At 44.9% G+C, this 18051-nt stretch overlaps 1 protein-coding gene across 1 annotated transcript; it reads left to right on the top strand.

Annotated features, from left to right (window-relative positions):
* The first annotated feature begins 2446 nt into the window (after positions 1-2446).
* Positions 2447-16677, top strand: QDPR (quinoid dihydropteridine reductase). Its single transcript, XM_077934409.1, has 7 exons — positions 2447-2624; positions 3425-3517; positions 4529-4625; positions 7675-7815; positions 10304-10412; positions 12371-12454; positions 14341-16677. Exons 1-7 carry the CDS (start codon positions 2529-2531, stop codon positions 14444-14446), a joined length of 726 nt encoding a protein of 241 aa, XP_077790535.1. The 5' UTR covers positions 2447-2528; the 3' UTR covers positions 14447-16677.
* The last annotated feature ends 1374 nt before the right edge of the window (positions 16678-18051 follow it).

The raw sequence follows: 18051 nt of genomic DNA, 5'->3' as shown, positions 1-18051 counted from the left end.
TCTGAGTGCTCATGGCAACGAGGATCAAGATAAAAGACGCAAAGCTCAACACAGCGATGGAAGCAAAGACAGCCATTTGAAGTAGCTGGGCATTCTAATGTCTCAAAGAAATCATCTTTCAGGATCTCCCAGCAGTAATTATAGATGTTGGATCTTTTCAGGCAGTGCTTGCCGGTTCATCTTTTCAGCATCTTTTCTAATTCACAAACTGAGATGTGCAGATCAAAAACCAGCTCCGAAAGATCAATTTTGTACAATAATCCACAAGGATGACAAAGAAGAGCGTCATCTCTCTGCACGGCAACGGGGCTTGTTGGTTGAGAGAGAAACACCATATCTGTTACATGACTAGTGTTTCATTCAAAGGCTCAAATTCTTCACCTGTTTTAAATAGTCAAATGACTTCCATTTCTGACCTGGGAGATGTTTAGCTGCTTGTTCAATTGCACACGCTTGTTCAGTTTGTTGCCAAGTCTCAAATTATTGCTAGGAAGCAAACTAGGATGGATAGGTTAGAATTTGACATCAGAATTCGCTGGCTGTATGGCACCAAGCGGCCATCTCCTTGAGTTTGTTGCGTTTTCCTAAATGTCATTACTGTCATCTCTCCCAAATTATGATACTCTGCTTTCCAATACTATTAAATGAAATAGATACACGATTATTTCTGGATGCCTGGGCTTGCAATTAGAACAACCTTCTGGGCGTAAAGGGGAAACGCCAAATTGGTTGCAGCTTGGAGAAGCACGTGCTGTTCCTGCATTGCACAGTTGCAAGCTCAAGCATATTGCTGGGAAATGCAAAATAACCTCATAAAGCTGAAGAAGCTTGCTTAACAAGCATTGATGTCTCTTTTATGGCTGCTGGTTAGCTTTTGAAGACATCTCGCCTGTTTGGAATGGGAAAGAACACAACAGTTTGGCAATTGATAGGTGTAGCACGAATATGCCTCAGTTTGCAGAGGTGACTGGTGAGAAGGAGCTGTTTTGGGGACTGCAAGCGTGCAGGGTTGCTGTTGGGAAAACAGTGCCGCTGTACTAGCTAGAACAGCATCAGCCGGAGTGATGGTCTCCTTCACCATACACAACTTCTGTACAGTGGTACCTTGGTTCTCAAACTTAATCTGTTCCAGAAGTCCGTTCCAAAACCAAAGCGTTCCGGAACCAAGGCAAGCTTTCCCATAGAAAGTAATGCAAAATGGATTAATCCGTTCCAGACTTTTAAAAACAACCCCTAAAACAGCGATTCAACATGAATTTTACTATCTAACGAGACCACTGGTCCATAAAATGAAAGCAATAAACAGTGCTGGATTTTGTTGTTGTTGTTTAGTCGTTTAGTCGTGTCCGACTCTTCGTGACCCCATGGACCAGAGCACGCCAGGCACTCCTGTCTTCCACTGCCTCCCGCAGTTTGGTCAAACTCATGCTGGTAGCTTCGAGAACACTGTCCAACCATCTCATCCTCTATCGTCCCCTTCTCCTTGCGCCCTCCATCTTTCCCAACATCAGAGGCTTTTCCAGGGAGTCTTTTCTTCTCATGAGCTGGCCAAAGTATTGGAGCCTCAGCTTCACGATCTGTCCTTCCAGTGAGCACTCAGGGCTGATTTCCTTTAGAATGGATGCGTTTGATCTTCTTGCAGTCCATGGGACTCTCAAGAGTCTCCTCCAGCACCATAACTCAAAAGCATCAATTCTTCGGCAATCAGCCTTCTTTATGGTCCAGCATATAAGCTAAACAAGCTATGCCCCACTTTCTTGGGGGCCCCAAAAAAATTAAAAGGGAAAAAAAACTGGATGTACATTTCAAAAATATAAGATAAAAAACAAATAAAATGAAACCTACATACAACAACAGTGTTTTGTGTTGTGTAGACTCCTATGATGTAAGTAATGGGCCCTGCCTGCTAGCCTGCTCCCTAAAATATCACTGGTTTGCTCATTTCTCTATATAGGGTGCCTACATTCTGCATGTGCAAATGGCTTCAGATACCTATTAGGTCCATAAATTACCATATAACATATATTCAACACAAGAAACAGTGACAATTTGTTGTTGACAAAGGACAGCTGAACATATAAAGGGCCCCATTACCTCCAGTAACTTAGGGCCTCATCAAACCTAAATCCGGCCCTGACAATAAACAATGTACTGCAGCCACACAATCAATCAATCAATCAATCAATCAGTAGCTGAACTGGGTTCCACAGTCACACACACACACAAAAAGGTCGCACCAGTTTAAGGAAATATTGGTACATTGTTACGCTTCTGAACTCATTGATGCGGTTATACTTTTTTGTTTGTTTCCCCTTTCCAAACAAACGCAGCTCTTTCCCTCGGGAAAACCCTGCTGCCAGCTTCCAGGGCAGGGGGCGCTTGCGCCATCGGCGCAGGAGCGAGGGAGGCGCTTCGCTCTCTTTCTCCTCCTCCGCGCAAGATCCTTCCTTCTTGGGAAGGCGGAGCGTTTGCGGCCGCTCGCCGATCCCGGGCCGGAGGCGACAGGCGGCTGCAGGAGAGGCTGAGCCATGGCGGCGGCGTCCGAAGCGCGCCGGGTCCTCGTGTATGGCGGCCGGGGCGCCCTGGGCTCCCAATGCGTGCGCTACTTCCGAGGGAAGAACTGGGTAAGGGCAGCAGCCCCGTGGGGACGAATCGAGGGTGGTGGGGAACAAGGCGCGCTTGGCGTTTCTGCAGATCGGCTGCACGGAGCGCCGTTCCCAAGCCTAACCCCTGGCTTTGCATTCCCCGGGCCTTCCCTGCGCAACGCGCGCGGGCGGGTGCGCAAAGATCTCCATCCGCCTCGCTGCAAAAGGAGGCGCGCGGGTTGCGCGTCGCAGCAGCCGCTCGCTCTGCCACGGACTTGCCCGGCGACTCTTGGTCCTGTCCCTTTCCTTAAAGGTTTTTTTTATGCTCTCGGTAGACGAAGCTGCAGGTTGTCGGGCGCAGCCAGCGCTCCTTATCCCCGCGCATCCCCGAAACAGCAATTTTACGCGGCGAGTTAAGGTTTGCGCCTGAGGAAGTGCGCAAAGTACAGTGGTACTTTCGGGTTACATACGCTTCAGGTTACAGACTCCACTAACCCAGAAATAGTCCTTCAGGTTAAGAACTTTGCTTCAGGATGAGAACAGAAATTGTGCTCCGGTGGCGGCAGCGGGAGGCCCCATTAGCTAAAGTGGTGCTTCAGGTTAAGAACAGTTTCAGGTTAAGAACAGACCTCCAGAACGAATTAAGTACTTAACCCGAGGTACCACTGTATGGGCAACATACCTGAAATAAATCTGCAATGAAAGAATGGACACTCCTCCCTGTTTCCCTTTGAAATTATTTTAGGAAATACTTTTGTTTTCTGGTGCAAAAGACAAAAACACGAAATAAGTACAGTAAATCGCTTTTTATACAGAAAACTTTTTTCTTTTTAAATCAGTGGGTGGCCAGCATTGACTTGGGAGAAAACGAAGAAGCGAGTGCCAACGTTGTTGTGAAAATGAGCGATTCCTTCGTTGAACAAGCAGATCAGGTAACGTGCATTGTTTGTGCCTTGCTCCTGTGTTGGAAGCAATTAAAATGAAAGCAGAAAGATGTCCGGGCAGCTTCTGGGTTGCAAAATAATAGCCGTTGTCTAAAATAAGACCCTGTTTGTGTGTGAAATGTTCTTTCCTTTTGGGAAAGACTTTCCGACAGTTTCTTCGCCTTCATCAGTTTTATGAAAGGCAGAAAATTCAGTCGGTGCATTTTCTTCCATTTGCCCCATCACTAGGAGGGGCCATATGGACTTAATTCCTGCCTGCCGTACAGTTGTTAAAGGTTCAGCTGCCAACATTAGGGCAGGGATGTAATAACTTTACCTCTGGGGAACATTCAGGTGGAACATCTTGGCTCAAGATGCTGCCTATCCCTTTTAAAGGTCTGCCTGAGTTGTGTGATAACAAACTCAAGTCAAAAGGGTAGCATGAATATGTGTGTGAGTGAGAGATATATATATATCGTTGAAATATTTTGCGGTCTATCATTTTAAAAGCGTGTTAAGATAAAATGGACTGGTGATCTTGGCACACCTACATCAACTCCCATGCTTGTTTTTCTGTCGCTTGTTCTTCCTTCCCCCATGTTTATTGGTTCCGGAGTCTATTACCTCCGATTTGCTTGGAACCAGCCTCCACTGTTCTAGAAGCACTGTCTTCTAATTTGAGGTGTGGAAGGTTTTATTGACCCAAAACCGTCTTCAGGTATTGCGGTCAAACCCACCCATTGGTTGTGCATATGAAACAGATTTCAGGATTCGGGATATAGTCCTAGCAAGCACTGGCTTATATTAAGCCTAATTCCATTATATTCCGTTATATATACTTTCCCTGATTTCTGAAGCCTGGTTCTGAAGGTTAAACATGACATGACAAGAGGTGGTTGTGTGTCTGTTTGTTGATTTGCCTACCTTGCTCAAATCCTAATGTGGGTGGATCCTATTAGAATCTCTTGGAACTGACACCCCCCCCCCCCCCACTACTTCTTTGTCTTCACACATTTAAAGGTGACAGAAGATGTTGGAAAACTCCTGGGCGAAGAAAAAGTTGATGCTATACTTTGTGTCGCTGGTGGATGGGCTGGAGGCAGCGCGAAAGCAAAATGTAAGCGACAAACCCTTGAATGCCAGGGAAGAAATGATTTCTTCTTTGTCTTATAATGAGAGTTTTCAGAACGGCTTCTTTCCTTTTTGTGTGTGATCGGAAAGTCGAGTATAGTAGCTGTGTCCAACCAATATTGAAAGCTGATGGAAGTTTGTTAAATTGTTAAGCAGTTAGTATCTTGCTAAGGGTCACTTTCCTGCTTTCATTTTATGATGTTTTAAGCCGGGGGTGCCCAGGTGGCTGTATCCAGATGCAAAACTGACCCTTGGCAACCCCGTTGATTTTTCAGAAGGTGGTGGAAGGAGGTTTTCCCCCAGCACGTCCTCTCCAGGCATTGTATCCAGTGATCCCAAAACCACAACACCCTACCAGTGTTTCTCAAACTTGGGTTTCCAGAAGTTGCTGGACTACAGCTCCCATCATCCCTCACCACTGGTCCTGCTGGCTAGGGATGATGGGAGTTGTAGTCCAACAACTGCTGCAGACCCACGTTTGAGAAACACGGCCAAAGGGCCCTATTTCGCACATTACTGCCCGTGGAAGAACTGCCAGGGGGAGTTTACCACCCACTTGGCCGTAGCTTGGGACCTCTGGCATGGAGGGGCCCTGCCGCCCCCCTGGTTCTCCTCCTGCTGCTAGAGCCTGGCAGAGAAAAATCCAGGCAGAGTCCTAACCACCACCACCACCCAGTCACCAGCTTTTTTTAGGGGAATGGTAGCATTGTGCTGTTAAAACCCAGTTAAAAGCCTTTAAAATCCTCCACCTGGAGGAAGTAATTGAGTGGATTCTACCTTGTCCGTTGTTGTTGCACTAGGTCAGAGGCTGGTTTTCTCCATCCAAAGGGGATGTACAGTATTTTTTGCTCTATAAGACGCACCAGACCACAAGACGCACCTAGTTTTTAAAGGAGGAAAACAAGAAAAAATATATTCTGAATCTCAGAAGCCAGAACAGCAAGAGGGATCGCTGCACAGTGAAAGCAGCAATCCCTCTTGCTGTTCTGGCTTCTGGGATAGCTGCGCCGCCTGCATTCGCTCCATACGACGCACACACATTTCCCCTTACTTTTTAGGAGGGAAAAAGTGAGTCTTATAGAGCAAAAAATACGGTATTCTGCATTGCGGACTTTAAAGCAAATAGACCAGCTGTGGCCTGGAGCTGCTTCAGAAGGAGAACTAGGCTTAATGTTGAACCAGGCCTTAACCCTGCCAGTGACCCTAAAGTGAATAAGATCCTGTTTGCCGTGTCTTTAAGAATTATTTGTGTGGGGGTTGCATTCCTGGTCATTGCACGTGTTGGCGGAGCATGCATAAGCCCACCCAGCTCCGTTCTGTCCCGTTCTGCCCCGTTCCGGGCCCAGAAACAACACACGCATGGACAGTCGCTCATGCTTTGAACCCATGCAAAGCGGGATTGCCTGTACTATATTTGCAAAATAAAAGGAACTCTGGTTGAAAATACCGCTTCACAGAGTCTCGCAACATAAGTTCTGCACATTCTACAATCCAGTTATGTCTGGCATTTAAGGAGACCATTGGAAAATATTCTCTGTTTTTTAGTGGTTTGGTGGTCGGTTCCATTAAATTCCAGGAAAAGAGTTAATGGTTTCTAAAATCAAACCCAGGTTTTTGCATGGTACTACAAAGCACTTTCCAGTGATTATAAAAGACTTCAGGACAGGCTTTTGCACTTACATATTAGAAACATATTAGAATAGGAGACTATTCTTCAAAGAACTAACTGATCCTAAACAGCTCCATAAGTCTCAATTATGAATGTAATATTTCTGAGATGGTTTGTGTCTAAAAGCATTCAAAGCATGATTTTCCTGCTCCAACAAAGTATGGGTTTTTGGAGCACATGTAATCTTGGCTTCAGAGAAGGCCTCCCAGTTTGATAAGCCACAGCTTCCCGGTGATGTCCCAACCAGGAAACTGTGGTTTGTGTGCTCCATTCCAGATAGGATTTGCCAAACACATTCTGATCTTGTTTGTAGGGAATTCTTAAACCACAGTTCGGATGCCATTCATCTAGCAAACCAGGAAATCTCTGAAGCCAGGTGTGCAAGAGGAGTAGATTAAGAAAGCAGGAAGCACTTAAGCTCATTGCTCGCTACTGCTTCAGCAAACCATGGTTTGCTGGACCAGAAATGTGTAGTTCGAGCCGGGCAAGTATAGAACAGAACATTGCTACATATTCCTTCCCTTTCTCTTTGGGAAGCGGGAGCTAGTGTTGGGGGCCCTGTTTTTTAGATTCAGGAGAGCTCAACTCAGAGTCTTCTGGATAATTTGGAGTCTTTTATCTGGGAAGCTCACCTTAAAACATCATCCTTTCACCATATTGTTACAATATAAACCAATGCAAGAATATAAATAAACAAACATACAGTAAAACATTAAAGAGAACAAGAAACCAACCGGTATATCTGAAGGAGCGTCTCCACCCCCATTGTTCAGACACTGAGGTCCAGCTCCGAGGGCCTTCTGGCGGTTCCCTCGCTGTGAGAAGTGAGGTTACAGGAAACCGGACAGAGGGCCTTCTCGGTAGTGGCACCTGCGCTGTGGAACCTCCTTCCATCAGATGTCTAGGAAATAAACAACTATCTGACTTTTAGAAGACATCTGAAGGCAACCCTGTTTAGGGAAGATTTTAATGTTTGATGTTTTATTGTGTTTTTATTATTCTGTTGGGAGCCGCCCAGAGTGGCTGGGGAAACCCCGCCAGAAGGGCAGGGTATAAATAAATTATTATTATTATTATTATTATTATTATTATTATTATTATTATTACCAAGATCCCTCAGGAATAGATCTCTCAAGTCGCCAGGTTTTAAGCATATAGTGAAAAGAATAAAAAGATGACCAGAAGATAACTTTGAAGTGGGTAGGGTGGGTTGTTGTTTTTTTAGTTTCTGCTGCAAAACAAGGAATTCAAAACAAGCATCTGAAATCTGACAAACTAAGGGAGGTTTGCTGTTTTGAGCAAGGAACAGCACATGGCTGGTGTTGTCTTGGTGCCTAATGTGTCCTGGCTTTTCTCTGCTCACCAGCTTTATACAAAAATACTGACCTGATGTGGAAGCAAAGTGTTTGGACGTCAACGATCTCTAGCCATTTGGCCACCAAGCACCTGAAGGAAGGGGGCTTGTTGACCCTGACAGGGGCCAAAGCAGCATTAGCTGGAACTCCAGGTAAATATCGCGGAGTGTTTTGCCAGTATTCTTTGTGGTGTCAATTATTCCCATTTGAGGAAAAACCAGCCCTGGGTCTTTCAAATTCTCTTGTCCTGCAATGTGTCTGTTGACTAGCTGTTAAGGTCTTTTCAGAAGACATTTTGACGCCAGTAAGGGGATCCACGCTTGAGAGCCACTATCTAGAGAAATTTGGAGCGTGAAAAAGCAGAAGGCTCATAAACACACTGTTATTTCTAAGTTGTGAGACACAGTAAAACTAGGCTGCTGTTTTATTTCTTCAAAATGAGTGGCAGCTCTGCTTGTTTACAATGGATCCTACCTTTAACCTGCCTTCTTCAAAGACCAATGACCTTCAACACTCTGTCAACAGTTACGAATGTTCCTGGTCCATTTCGTAACTATTGGCACAGAAAAGAGTGTGGAAACTGGAGGATATTCACTGCCAGCTATAATCTGAGCAGACCCACTGAAATCAATGAACTTTAGTCTATTGATATAAATCAGTCTGTTCTGAGTGTGACTTAATGTTGGATGTCAGTCACAGGACATTGTGCACTCTGCATTAAAAATCAAACTTCTAACCATGGAATCCAAATTCCGCATTGGAAACGATGAATTCTGTGACCTGAATAGATTATGTAAACTGAACAGGTTTGCTTAATTTATTCTGCTTTTGGCAATCGTCACAAGTGGCAGAGTGTAGGGAATAGAAACCTGACCACCTGCCACTGGGATTGAAACTTTGTTGTACATATAATGAAAAGTGGGGAAAGAAGGTAAACAGGTGGACTTCAATGGGAACCTCTCTTTGAGGTAGTAAACTTGTGTTTGGGTGCATGTGAGAGCCTGCATTATGGGATGTTCCTTCATACCAAGCCCACACCTCCCAAGTAAACCTTGCAGATAAAAAAATCTATCCTGCAAAGAAGGGGTATGCTGGATGTTTATGGGCAGGGAATTAAAAAAATTAAGGCAACCCTATAATCTACAAGCAAGGGACGCGGGTGGCGCTGTGGGTAAAACCTCAGTGCCTAGGACTTGCTGATCGTCAGGTTGGCGGTTCGAATCCCCGCGGCGGGGTGCGCTCCCGTCGTTCGGTCCCAGCGCCTGCCAACCTAGCAGTTTGAAAGCACCCCCGGGTGCAAATAGATAAATAGGGACCGCTTACTAGCGGGAAGGTAAACGGCGTTTCCGTGTGCTGCGCTGGCTCGCCAGATGCAGCTTGTCACGCCACGTGACCCGGAAGTGTCTGCGGACAGCGCTGGCTCCCGGCCTGTAGAGTGAGATGAGCGCACAACCCTAGAGTCTGTGAAGACTGGCCCGTACGGGCAGGGGTACCTTTACCTTTACCTTTATAATCTACAAGCACCAATCATGTTGCCACTGTGTACCATAGTTGGCATATCTGAAGGCTATCGGAGACTAAAGCTGCTGAGAGTTTCCAGTGACGAACCTTTTCAATAGATCATCACGATAAATGCTTTGACGAAAGTTGTGAAGAGCAGTGGCTCTCTGCTGAGATACAAATACGGATAGTTTGGAACTATATTATTGCATCTCTGTTTGTTGGGATGTTATGTAATTTGTTCCCTTCAGTTCCTTTACCAGAGGGTAAAGGTAAAGGGACCCCTGACCATTAGGTCCAGTCGTGGCCGACTCTGGGGTTGCGGCGCTCATATCGCTTTATTGGCCGAGGGAGCCGGCATACAGCTTCCGGGTCATGTGGCCAGCATGACTAAGCCGTTTCTGGCGAACCAGAACAGCACACGGAAACGCCGTTTACCTTCCCGCCGGAGTGGTACCTATTTATCTACTTGCACTTGACGTGCTTTTGAACTGCTAGGTTGGCAGGATCAGGGACTGAGCAATGGGAGCTCACCCCGTCGCGGGCATTCGAACCACCGACTTTCTGATTGGCAAGTCCTAGACTCTGTGGTTTAACCCACAGCACCACCCGCGTCCCTTATCAGAGGCTATTGGCTCTAATAAACTGGGTGGTCATTTTCAGTCACATAGTTCTGATTGCAGATTTGCTGCTTGTTTGTGCCACTGTTTTCCTGAACCCTGGAAAGTTTGAGTCAGGAGCCTCTTTCCCCTACCAACAGTCCCCCCTGCCCCTCCTTAGCAGTCTGAAGTGGTACAGTCCTGGGACAGAGACTTTTGGGGCTTCAGTGGCAACTTAGTTTTGCTCCCACCGTTTCTTGGCTGACTTCCTTGTTGCAAAATTACAGCTGAGCTAGCCACTAGTGTCCCACTGCTCAAAGAAGTGCCCATCTATGCACACAGTGGCTTCCGAAAACAGTGGACTGCTGGGATAAATCCTCACAATTGTATCACATTAGACGGCTCCCTTCCAGAAGCCAGAAAAGTTTGGGTTTATTCTCCTGATGTACTGTGAAACAGTGACAATATTTTGGTGTCTCGTTCAAACAGTTCTGCTTCCCTTTTATTGCACAAAGCTGATGTTTTCTTCCTTTTGTTTTAGGAATGATAGGTTATGGCATGGCCAAAGGAGCAGTCCACCAGCTTTGCCAGAGCCTCTCGGGTGCAAACAGTGGGTTGCCACCGGGGTCTGCCGCGGTTGCCATTCTCCCGTAAGTGGTGGCATTTTCATCCTTACAGCACCCTCTGCTTTAGGTTTTTTCATATGCCCAGTTTGTGCCATGTTGAAGAAGCAACCTCTGAAATCAGTGGCTTGTGGTCTATGTGAACTCTTGACCTGTCAACTCGAAATTGCAATTGCTTGAGAATCATGGACAAGGGATGGATTCATGCCACTTAACTTTTACATTTCATTAACGTTAAATTTCCCTCTGCTGAAAGCAAATACTTTTAATTTGAACCTGTTGGATTTGTCTCTCTGTATCTCTCCCTCTCTTTCTCTTTTCTTGTTTTGCATTAATTTATAATTTGAGTGGTATAGTTGCTAAGGGACCGAACTACAGATTGGGAAGTCCTGCTTTGAATCTTGAACTCTTCACGGGACTTTAGGCAACCATGTTATTATGTAAACATGGGCCAGATTGCAGCCTTAATTCCTGTGTCCTGTTTATTGGGCCATGAATGCATGTGTTAATTCTGTTCATACCCGGGTGGTCATTATTCGAAATACACTTTTTAGAGTATGTATGTTGCTGCTATCAGATTAATAATAATAATAATAATTTTTTTTTTTTTATATCCCGCCCTCCCCAGCTGAAGCCGGGCTCAGAGCGGCTAACAACAGTAAAATGATAAAACATTCTAAAATCATTTCATTATAAAATCAGTTCAAATCAAATTAATGGCAACCATTGGGCCAGAGCTCTGCGAAGATTGCCAAAGGAGGGAGTCAGGCTGTGCCCTGGCCAAAGGCCTGGTGGAACAGCTCTGTCTTGCAGACCCTGCGGAAAGATGTCAAGTCCCGCAGGGCCCTAGTCTCTTGTGACAGAGCGTTCCACCATATTAGAGCCACAGCCAAAAAAGCCCTGGCTCTAGTTGAGGCCAGCCTAACCTCTCTGTGGCCTGGGACCTTCAAGATGTTTTTGTTTGAAGACCGTAAGTTCCTCCGTGGGACATACCAGGAGAGGCGGTCCCGTAGGTACGAGGGTCCTAGGCCGTATAGGGCTTTAAAGGTTAACACCAGCACCTTAAACCTGATCCTGTACTCCACCGGGAGCCAGTGCAGCTGGTATAGCACTGGGTGAATGTGATCTCGCAGTGAGGACCCCATAAGGAGTCACGCCGTGGCATTCTGCACCTGCTGGAGTTTCTGGGTCAGTCTCAAGGGCAGCCCCACATAGAGCGAGTTACAATAATCCAGAATAAGGTTGAAGTTTCAGTCTGATGCTTTCCTTTGAAAACGGTATTTAATTAGCGCCTGAAATCAGTGGCACCTATTCCTGGGCACCTGTTTGGGGACCGCAGCCACGGTGTATTTATGTGGCAGTTACATGATATTGACCATCTGATGGTCAAACTGCATGTAACAAGCATGCATGTGAGAGACAGTCCTAGGTGGGATGCTGCAAAGCAGCTTTGGAAATACAGTGGACCCTCTGGATATGAACTTAATTCATCGCGGGGGTCCGTACTTACCCCAAAAAGTCTGTATCCGGAGGCGCCGCTTCTGTGCACATGCACGGTGCATAGAGCACTTCTGCACATGCGTGCGCGGCGAAACCCAGAAGTACAGACTTCCAGGTTTGCTGCGTTCATAACTCGAAATTACGTTACCCGAAGGTAACATAACCTGAGGTACCACTGTACATTATGTTATGCACAGGAGCAGTTGGAAGAGGTGCCTAATCTTTTCCCAGCCACCATTTGTGTGAGACGCCATTTTGCCTCTGGATAATAGATGCTTGTATGCAAGTGAGTAATTCCTATTGCTCAAAGGTGCGCAGTCAGTTTCAGTATAGTCACCGAGAAGGCGAGATCTTAATAAAAAGGGCAATCTCCACCTTCCACTGTCCTCAACGTACTGCATGCATTGTGACGGAGAAGAAATGCAGGCAACATTTATCAGATGTAGCAGTGTACCAACTGAAGAGCTTATCTTTCTTTGCCCCAGGGTTACCTTGGATACACCGATGAACAGGAAATCTATGCCTGATGCGGATGTCAGCTCCTGGACACCGCTAGATTTCATTGCCGAGTGAGTAAACAGAGGCTTCCTTGCTCAACAGCTGCTGCTTTAGGGCGTTGCTTTTTACGTCCAGGTCGCCTGTGCCTTCAGATTCTGGAGTGCAGATCCTGAGTCACTAGAAGTTAAATGCCCTTCTGTGAAGTGGAAGTGGCTGAACTTGGCTTGGGAGAGTGATTCTGAAAGCATGGGTTGTGGGAATTGATGGATCAGTTCAAAATTGCCTTTATGGCCTGTGCATAGGCAGCATCAGGGTGGATAAAAATAAATTTTATTTTTTTTTTAAATCCCCAAAAATCAGATTTTAAAAAAATTTAAATCGGATTTTTTAAATAAAATGCTTTTGGAGGAAAAATCTTTCTAAAGATAGATTTCTGTTTAGATTATATAGTCCAAAGGCTATGCATCAGGAAATAAGGATTTGTTTTAAGTTTTTCATGTGTGCTAAAACTCAGTCTTTTTTTTTTAAAAAAAGTTTAACCACATCAGTTAACAAACATGGATACATATGCTATAATGTTACTGCTTTAGTTAAATAAGTTGTTTAAATTGTTACTAAGGAAATGGTTGTTTTTCTCCTTCCAATAAAGTACAGCAGAAAAATTGTCCAAACATAAACAGTTAACTTATTACACCTCACAATAATTTCATAATTATCTGTCTTATGTATTTCTAATAGTATAACCAAATCAGTAATTTTTGATATAACTGTAAAAACTACTCTGAAAATTTATTATTCCAAAAATGAAACCTTCATCTGGTTGTAAATATTAAGATTATACCAGCAAGAATGAGTCTTCCTGTAAAAATAAAAATAAATCAAGTCTTACTGACTGGTGATTTAAATCATGATTTTAAAATCGTGATTTAAATCGATTTGATTTAAATAAAATCCACCCTGGGCAGTATGAATCAAGAACGCTGCCTAGTCCTGTTTGGCAGCCTTCAGAGGTGGCCCCATGTAGAACACATTGCAGTAATCTAACCTAGAGGTTACCAGACTGTAGACAACAGCAGCTAGGCTGTCCCTGTCCAGGAAGGTCCCAGCTGAAGTTGGTGGAAGGGTGACAGTAGCGGTACTTAGGGTGGATTCAGTACCCAACTGAAACATCCTGAAGCAAGCTCTCAAACTCATTTCCTGTCAAAGGGGAATAATAATGGCTTGCTTCCTTGCGGCAGAAATAATAATAATAATAAATTAAAATAAATATAAGTTACTCAGTATACCAGGCCAGTCATGCTGAGGCAAAGCAGGTCTGGGCTTGGTCAGGGCCTCAGGTGGGTTCCGTGGCAGAAGAAAGGTGGGATATAAATGTATAAGAGAGAAGAAAGAATGGATAGATGTTGAATATTCTAAAATGACAAGGTTAGGACTGCAGTCCTAAGCACTTGCTAGGGAGCCAGCTCCTTTGAACATTGGATTTACTTCTAGGTAGCATGTATAGAATTGCAATGTGAAATGTATTTAGGAGGAGTGTTGGACACAAAATCTCTGACCTGAGAAGCTTCTACGCTATTTTTTTTTTAAGCAGTTCAAATATCATTTACATTACAGCGGTTCTCAACCTGTGGGTCCCCAGATGTTGTTGGACTACAACTCCCATCATCCCTGAGCTCTGGCCTTGCTAGCTAGGGGTGATGGGTGTTGTAGTTCAACAACATCTGGGGACCCACAGGTTGAGAAAGGCTGATTTATAACGTGAAGCTTTAGGACAAGCTTCCTCGACCTCAGCCCTCCAGATGTTTTTGGCCTACAACTCCTGTGATCCCTAGCTAGCAGGACCAGTGGTCAGGGATGATGGGAATTGTAGTCTCAAAACATCGGGAAGGCCGAGGTTGAGGAAGCCTGCTTTAGGAATTGAATTAATTCACAAAATGTTGATCTCTGTTTTTAACAGAACCTTTTATGACTGGATCACTGGAAAAAACCGTCCATGTTCTGGGAGTCTGATCCAAGTAGTAACCACAGGAGGAAAGACGGAGCTGTCTGCGTCTCATCTCTGAGCGGTCATATGTGCAAACAGCAGTGAAGTGGAGATGGAAAGTGTGTATGTGTGTGTGTGTAGTTTGTGCGGTCTTCTCCTTCTGCCAGTAAAATGGTCTTATTTGTCGAGCAAGACCTGAGGTCATATTTGTGTTGCTTGATGTTAGCCAGGCGCACTTAATTATCCAGAGGTACAAAGCGTCTTAGGAATCAGAGCTGTGAATTTGAAGATTCACTGATGGCCTCGCTGCAGCATTTTCTACAGAATTATGCCGAGTCTTAAGAAAAGCAAACAGTGAGCAGTAAAACTGTGTTTTAATTATATGAAATGCATATATTTCACTGTTGCGGAAGTTCTGCTGCCTTGGGGTTTCCGCCCCACACTTGAATGCTGCCTAGATAGTCAATTACGTCAGGTGTAATTATTAACCGTCACATCAACACAGACCAAACATGCAGTCTTACTGTCTTTCCTTCTGGATGTTGTGTGATAAATCAAGAAGATCCATTGAAATCTGTGGGACAAAACATACAATTGACAGCATTGGTTGTAAATTGTTCCACAGCAAGCTGTTGTCTGTGTTGCGGGAGGCGGCAGTGTTGAAATGCTCCTCTACCTGAACAGACTTCTCGCTAAACAATATACCGTATTTTTCGCTCTATAACACGCACCTGACCATAACACGCACATCGTTTTTAGAGGAGGAAAACAAGGGAAAAAACATTCTGAATGAAACAGTGGATGTATCATTTTTGTGCTTCATGCTGTGGCCACAGACATGTGATCTGATGGTGAATTTGGGGTGACCCAATGCAAAAATCCTGATAATTCCTGTGGATCCATGCTTTGTAACCACGTTTTTGCACCATTGCAGCCCCAGGCAACAGTGGGTGCGTGATTTTTTGGGTGCAGGCTGTAGCCATGGACATGCTATGTGATCTGATGGTGAATTTGGGGTGACCCAATGCAAAGATCCTGAGAATCCCTGTGGATCCATGCTTTGTAACCACATTTTTGCACCATTGCAGCCCCAGGCAACAGTGGATGCGTGATTTTTTGGGTGCAGGCTGTAGCCATGGACATGCTATGTGATCTGATGGTGAATTTGGGGTGACCCAATGCAAAGATCCTGAGAATCCATGTGGATCCATGCTTTTTAACCACGTTTTTGCACCATTGCAGCCCCAGGCAACAGTGGGATCTATGCTTTGTAACCACATTTTAAGTGGGGAGCGAAGGAAAAACAAAGAAGGGACATGAGAGGGCAGAGAAGCAGCTGGCTAAGAATGCTGGAGAGGGATTTAACCGGTGGGAGGAAAGAAAGGCAAAAGTTCCCCCCCAAGCCAGCCATCTCTCTCTCTCTCTCTCCCTCCCTCCTTCCCCCCTCTCTCTCCCTCCCCCCCTCTCTCTCCCTCTCCCTCCCCCCCTCTCCCTCTCCCTCCCCCACTCTCTCTCCCTCTCCCCCAGCAGCACCGGAGCACAGAGAGGAATTAGAAAGAACGACACTCTGCTTGCCTGGAGGGGAGGGGCTTTCCCTGCTCTTTGTTCCGTTTCAGCAATCACAGCAACGAAACAGAGGAGGGTGGGCAGTAAGACCCTGAGGCAGAATGCAGGAAAGCTGCCACTTCCTCTTTTCAGGTTTCCCTTCTCCGTGACTCGCGATTTGACTTTTGCTTGATTTTTTTGGCTCCAGGGACCACACATTCGCTCTATAACACGCACAGACATTTCCCCTTCCTTTTTAGGAGAAAAAATCTGCGTGTTATAGAGGGAAAAATACGGTACATACAACAGATGTGTGCGCAGAGCTTTCCCCCCGATAAAATATCCAGCCGTTTATCCCCTACTCTCAACTGCGCAGGGAGCTGTTTGTAAGTGATGAGGTTGAACGAGGAAACATTATTTTGCCTTAAAAGCTATTCAGCACAGTCTGCACAGTTCAAACCTTTTCTAAAAGGGAGCCAGTTCACCAAAGCTATGGGGAAGATTTTGTGGGGTGGGGAATAGGTTGTTGTCCAAAGCCTTATTGTACAAAGAGAAGTAGCTAGATGTTTGCTTATGGTATATATAGCAACAACACCTTCAATCAGCTGTGAGCACCAACCAGCAAACCGCTTCATTGCTTGTCATGCACATCATGCCTCTTGTAATTTCATACAGTGATTTTTTTAAAGTGCTCTAAAATAGCCCCAGTTGCGGATATTGCCATATCTTGAATTTTGTCCTCAATAAACTTGTTGTTTAGAAGCCCGCAATTTGTACATTTTATGTGGCCTCTTATGTACTCTTACATCAAATGCTGTCAGTTTTTGTCTCCAAAGCAAGTCGTGGGCCTTCACTGACCCCTCCTTTTAATAGATGGACAGTCTAGTACAGGAATCTGCAACAAAGGTGCTAGACCTCAAGATTTAGATAACTGGAGCAAAGGGCATTTGCACAGGCAAAACTTCATTTTCTCTTAAGGAACTGCGTCTGCTTCTGAACACTAGATTTGCTCAGCCTCCTCTCCTGTTTTCCTTGACATCTGAATTTGTTTACTCCAATTTTCCTGGGTATTGTTTTTTTCCAAGGCTGCCTGTTGGCTTGTACATCCCTTGATTACTTGCGGCTTAATGTATCAGCCAATTCTGCTGAAAAGCATGGTATTTGAGGTGAATGTCTAAGATCTTTTTGGAAGCAAACTACAACAATGTTGTTATAATAAAGTAGATTTGTGTGTGCAAATTGGGTCATTATGGTTCTCCCCACCCCCAGAACAAAAGGAATGGCTTCCTGAAGCCCGTATTCAAACTGTACATTCCTTGGTTAGAGTCCACCTCATACCATTTTCCTGAGATTTTTTTGGGCCTTCTAAAATGGACTGCCATGTTGTCTTACACAGATTCACACATGGGTTTTCAGTGAATTTGTTCCTGTGTTCGTTCAGTCTCTGATAACACATTCACATGTCATCTACTAAAAACTTCCCTTCTGGTGGTTACTCCATTTGTATTTTATGATGGAACTTTTCTGTAAGCGCAAATATCACACATGGTGGCATTTTAGTGAATCCTTTATATCCAGAATATGAGATCTGAGAGAGGAGAGTTACATGCCACGGCAGATTTTATGGCAATCGAGGTCTTAAAATTGAACAGTTGGTTTTCTATAATTCTATAATTCCATTGCAAAGTATAGGAAGTCATTACCAAGCGATTTGGGGTGGGGGGGGGGAGTGGTCCTCATAGAGAATAATAGCGAGTGGCAACATTGAGTTTTTACTGGGTATTCAACCTCTGTCACTATAGCTGTGGTGTAGAGCAGTGAAGACTGTAAACTGGGAAATCAACAGATAATTTTGGTACTAAACAACTCTTCGCATCACCCTCCCACGTAATATGGGTTTAATAATGGCCTGCCTTACAGTAGGGTTTACTGAGATAATCTCCACACCCCACCCCAGCTTAAAAAAACACATCTAGCGAATCAAGTGGTGGCAATGGTAATAGAGAACTGGAGACCAGCCTATTGCATAGAGATTGCTTCAAGATTTTGGGCATCACTGCTAGAAATTGCCCTGGCATGAAAGAAAGCCGCTATTTCACTCCTGTCATCTATTTAAGGCAGGAATGTCCAAGAGTCCGT

This window comes from Podarcis muralis, chromosome 9 (genome assembly GCF_964188315.1).
Source record: "Podarcis muralis chromosome 9, rPodMur119.hap1.1, whole genome shotgun sequence".
NCBI lineage: Eukaryota > Metazoa > Chordata > Lepidosauria > Squamata > Lacertidae > Podarcis > Podarcis muralis.
Note: the sequence above shows the minus strand (reverse complement) of the source record. Positions and strands in the feature narration are given on the sequence as shown.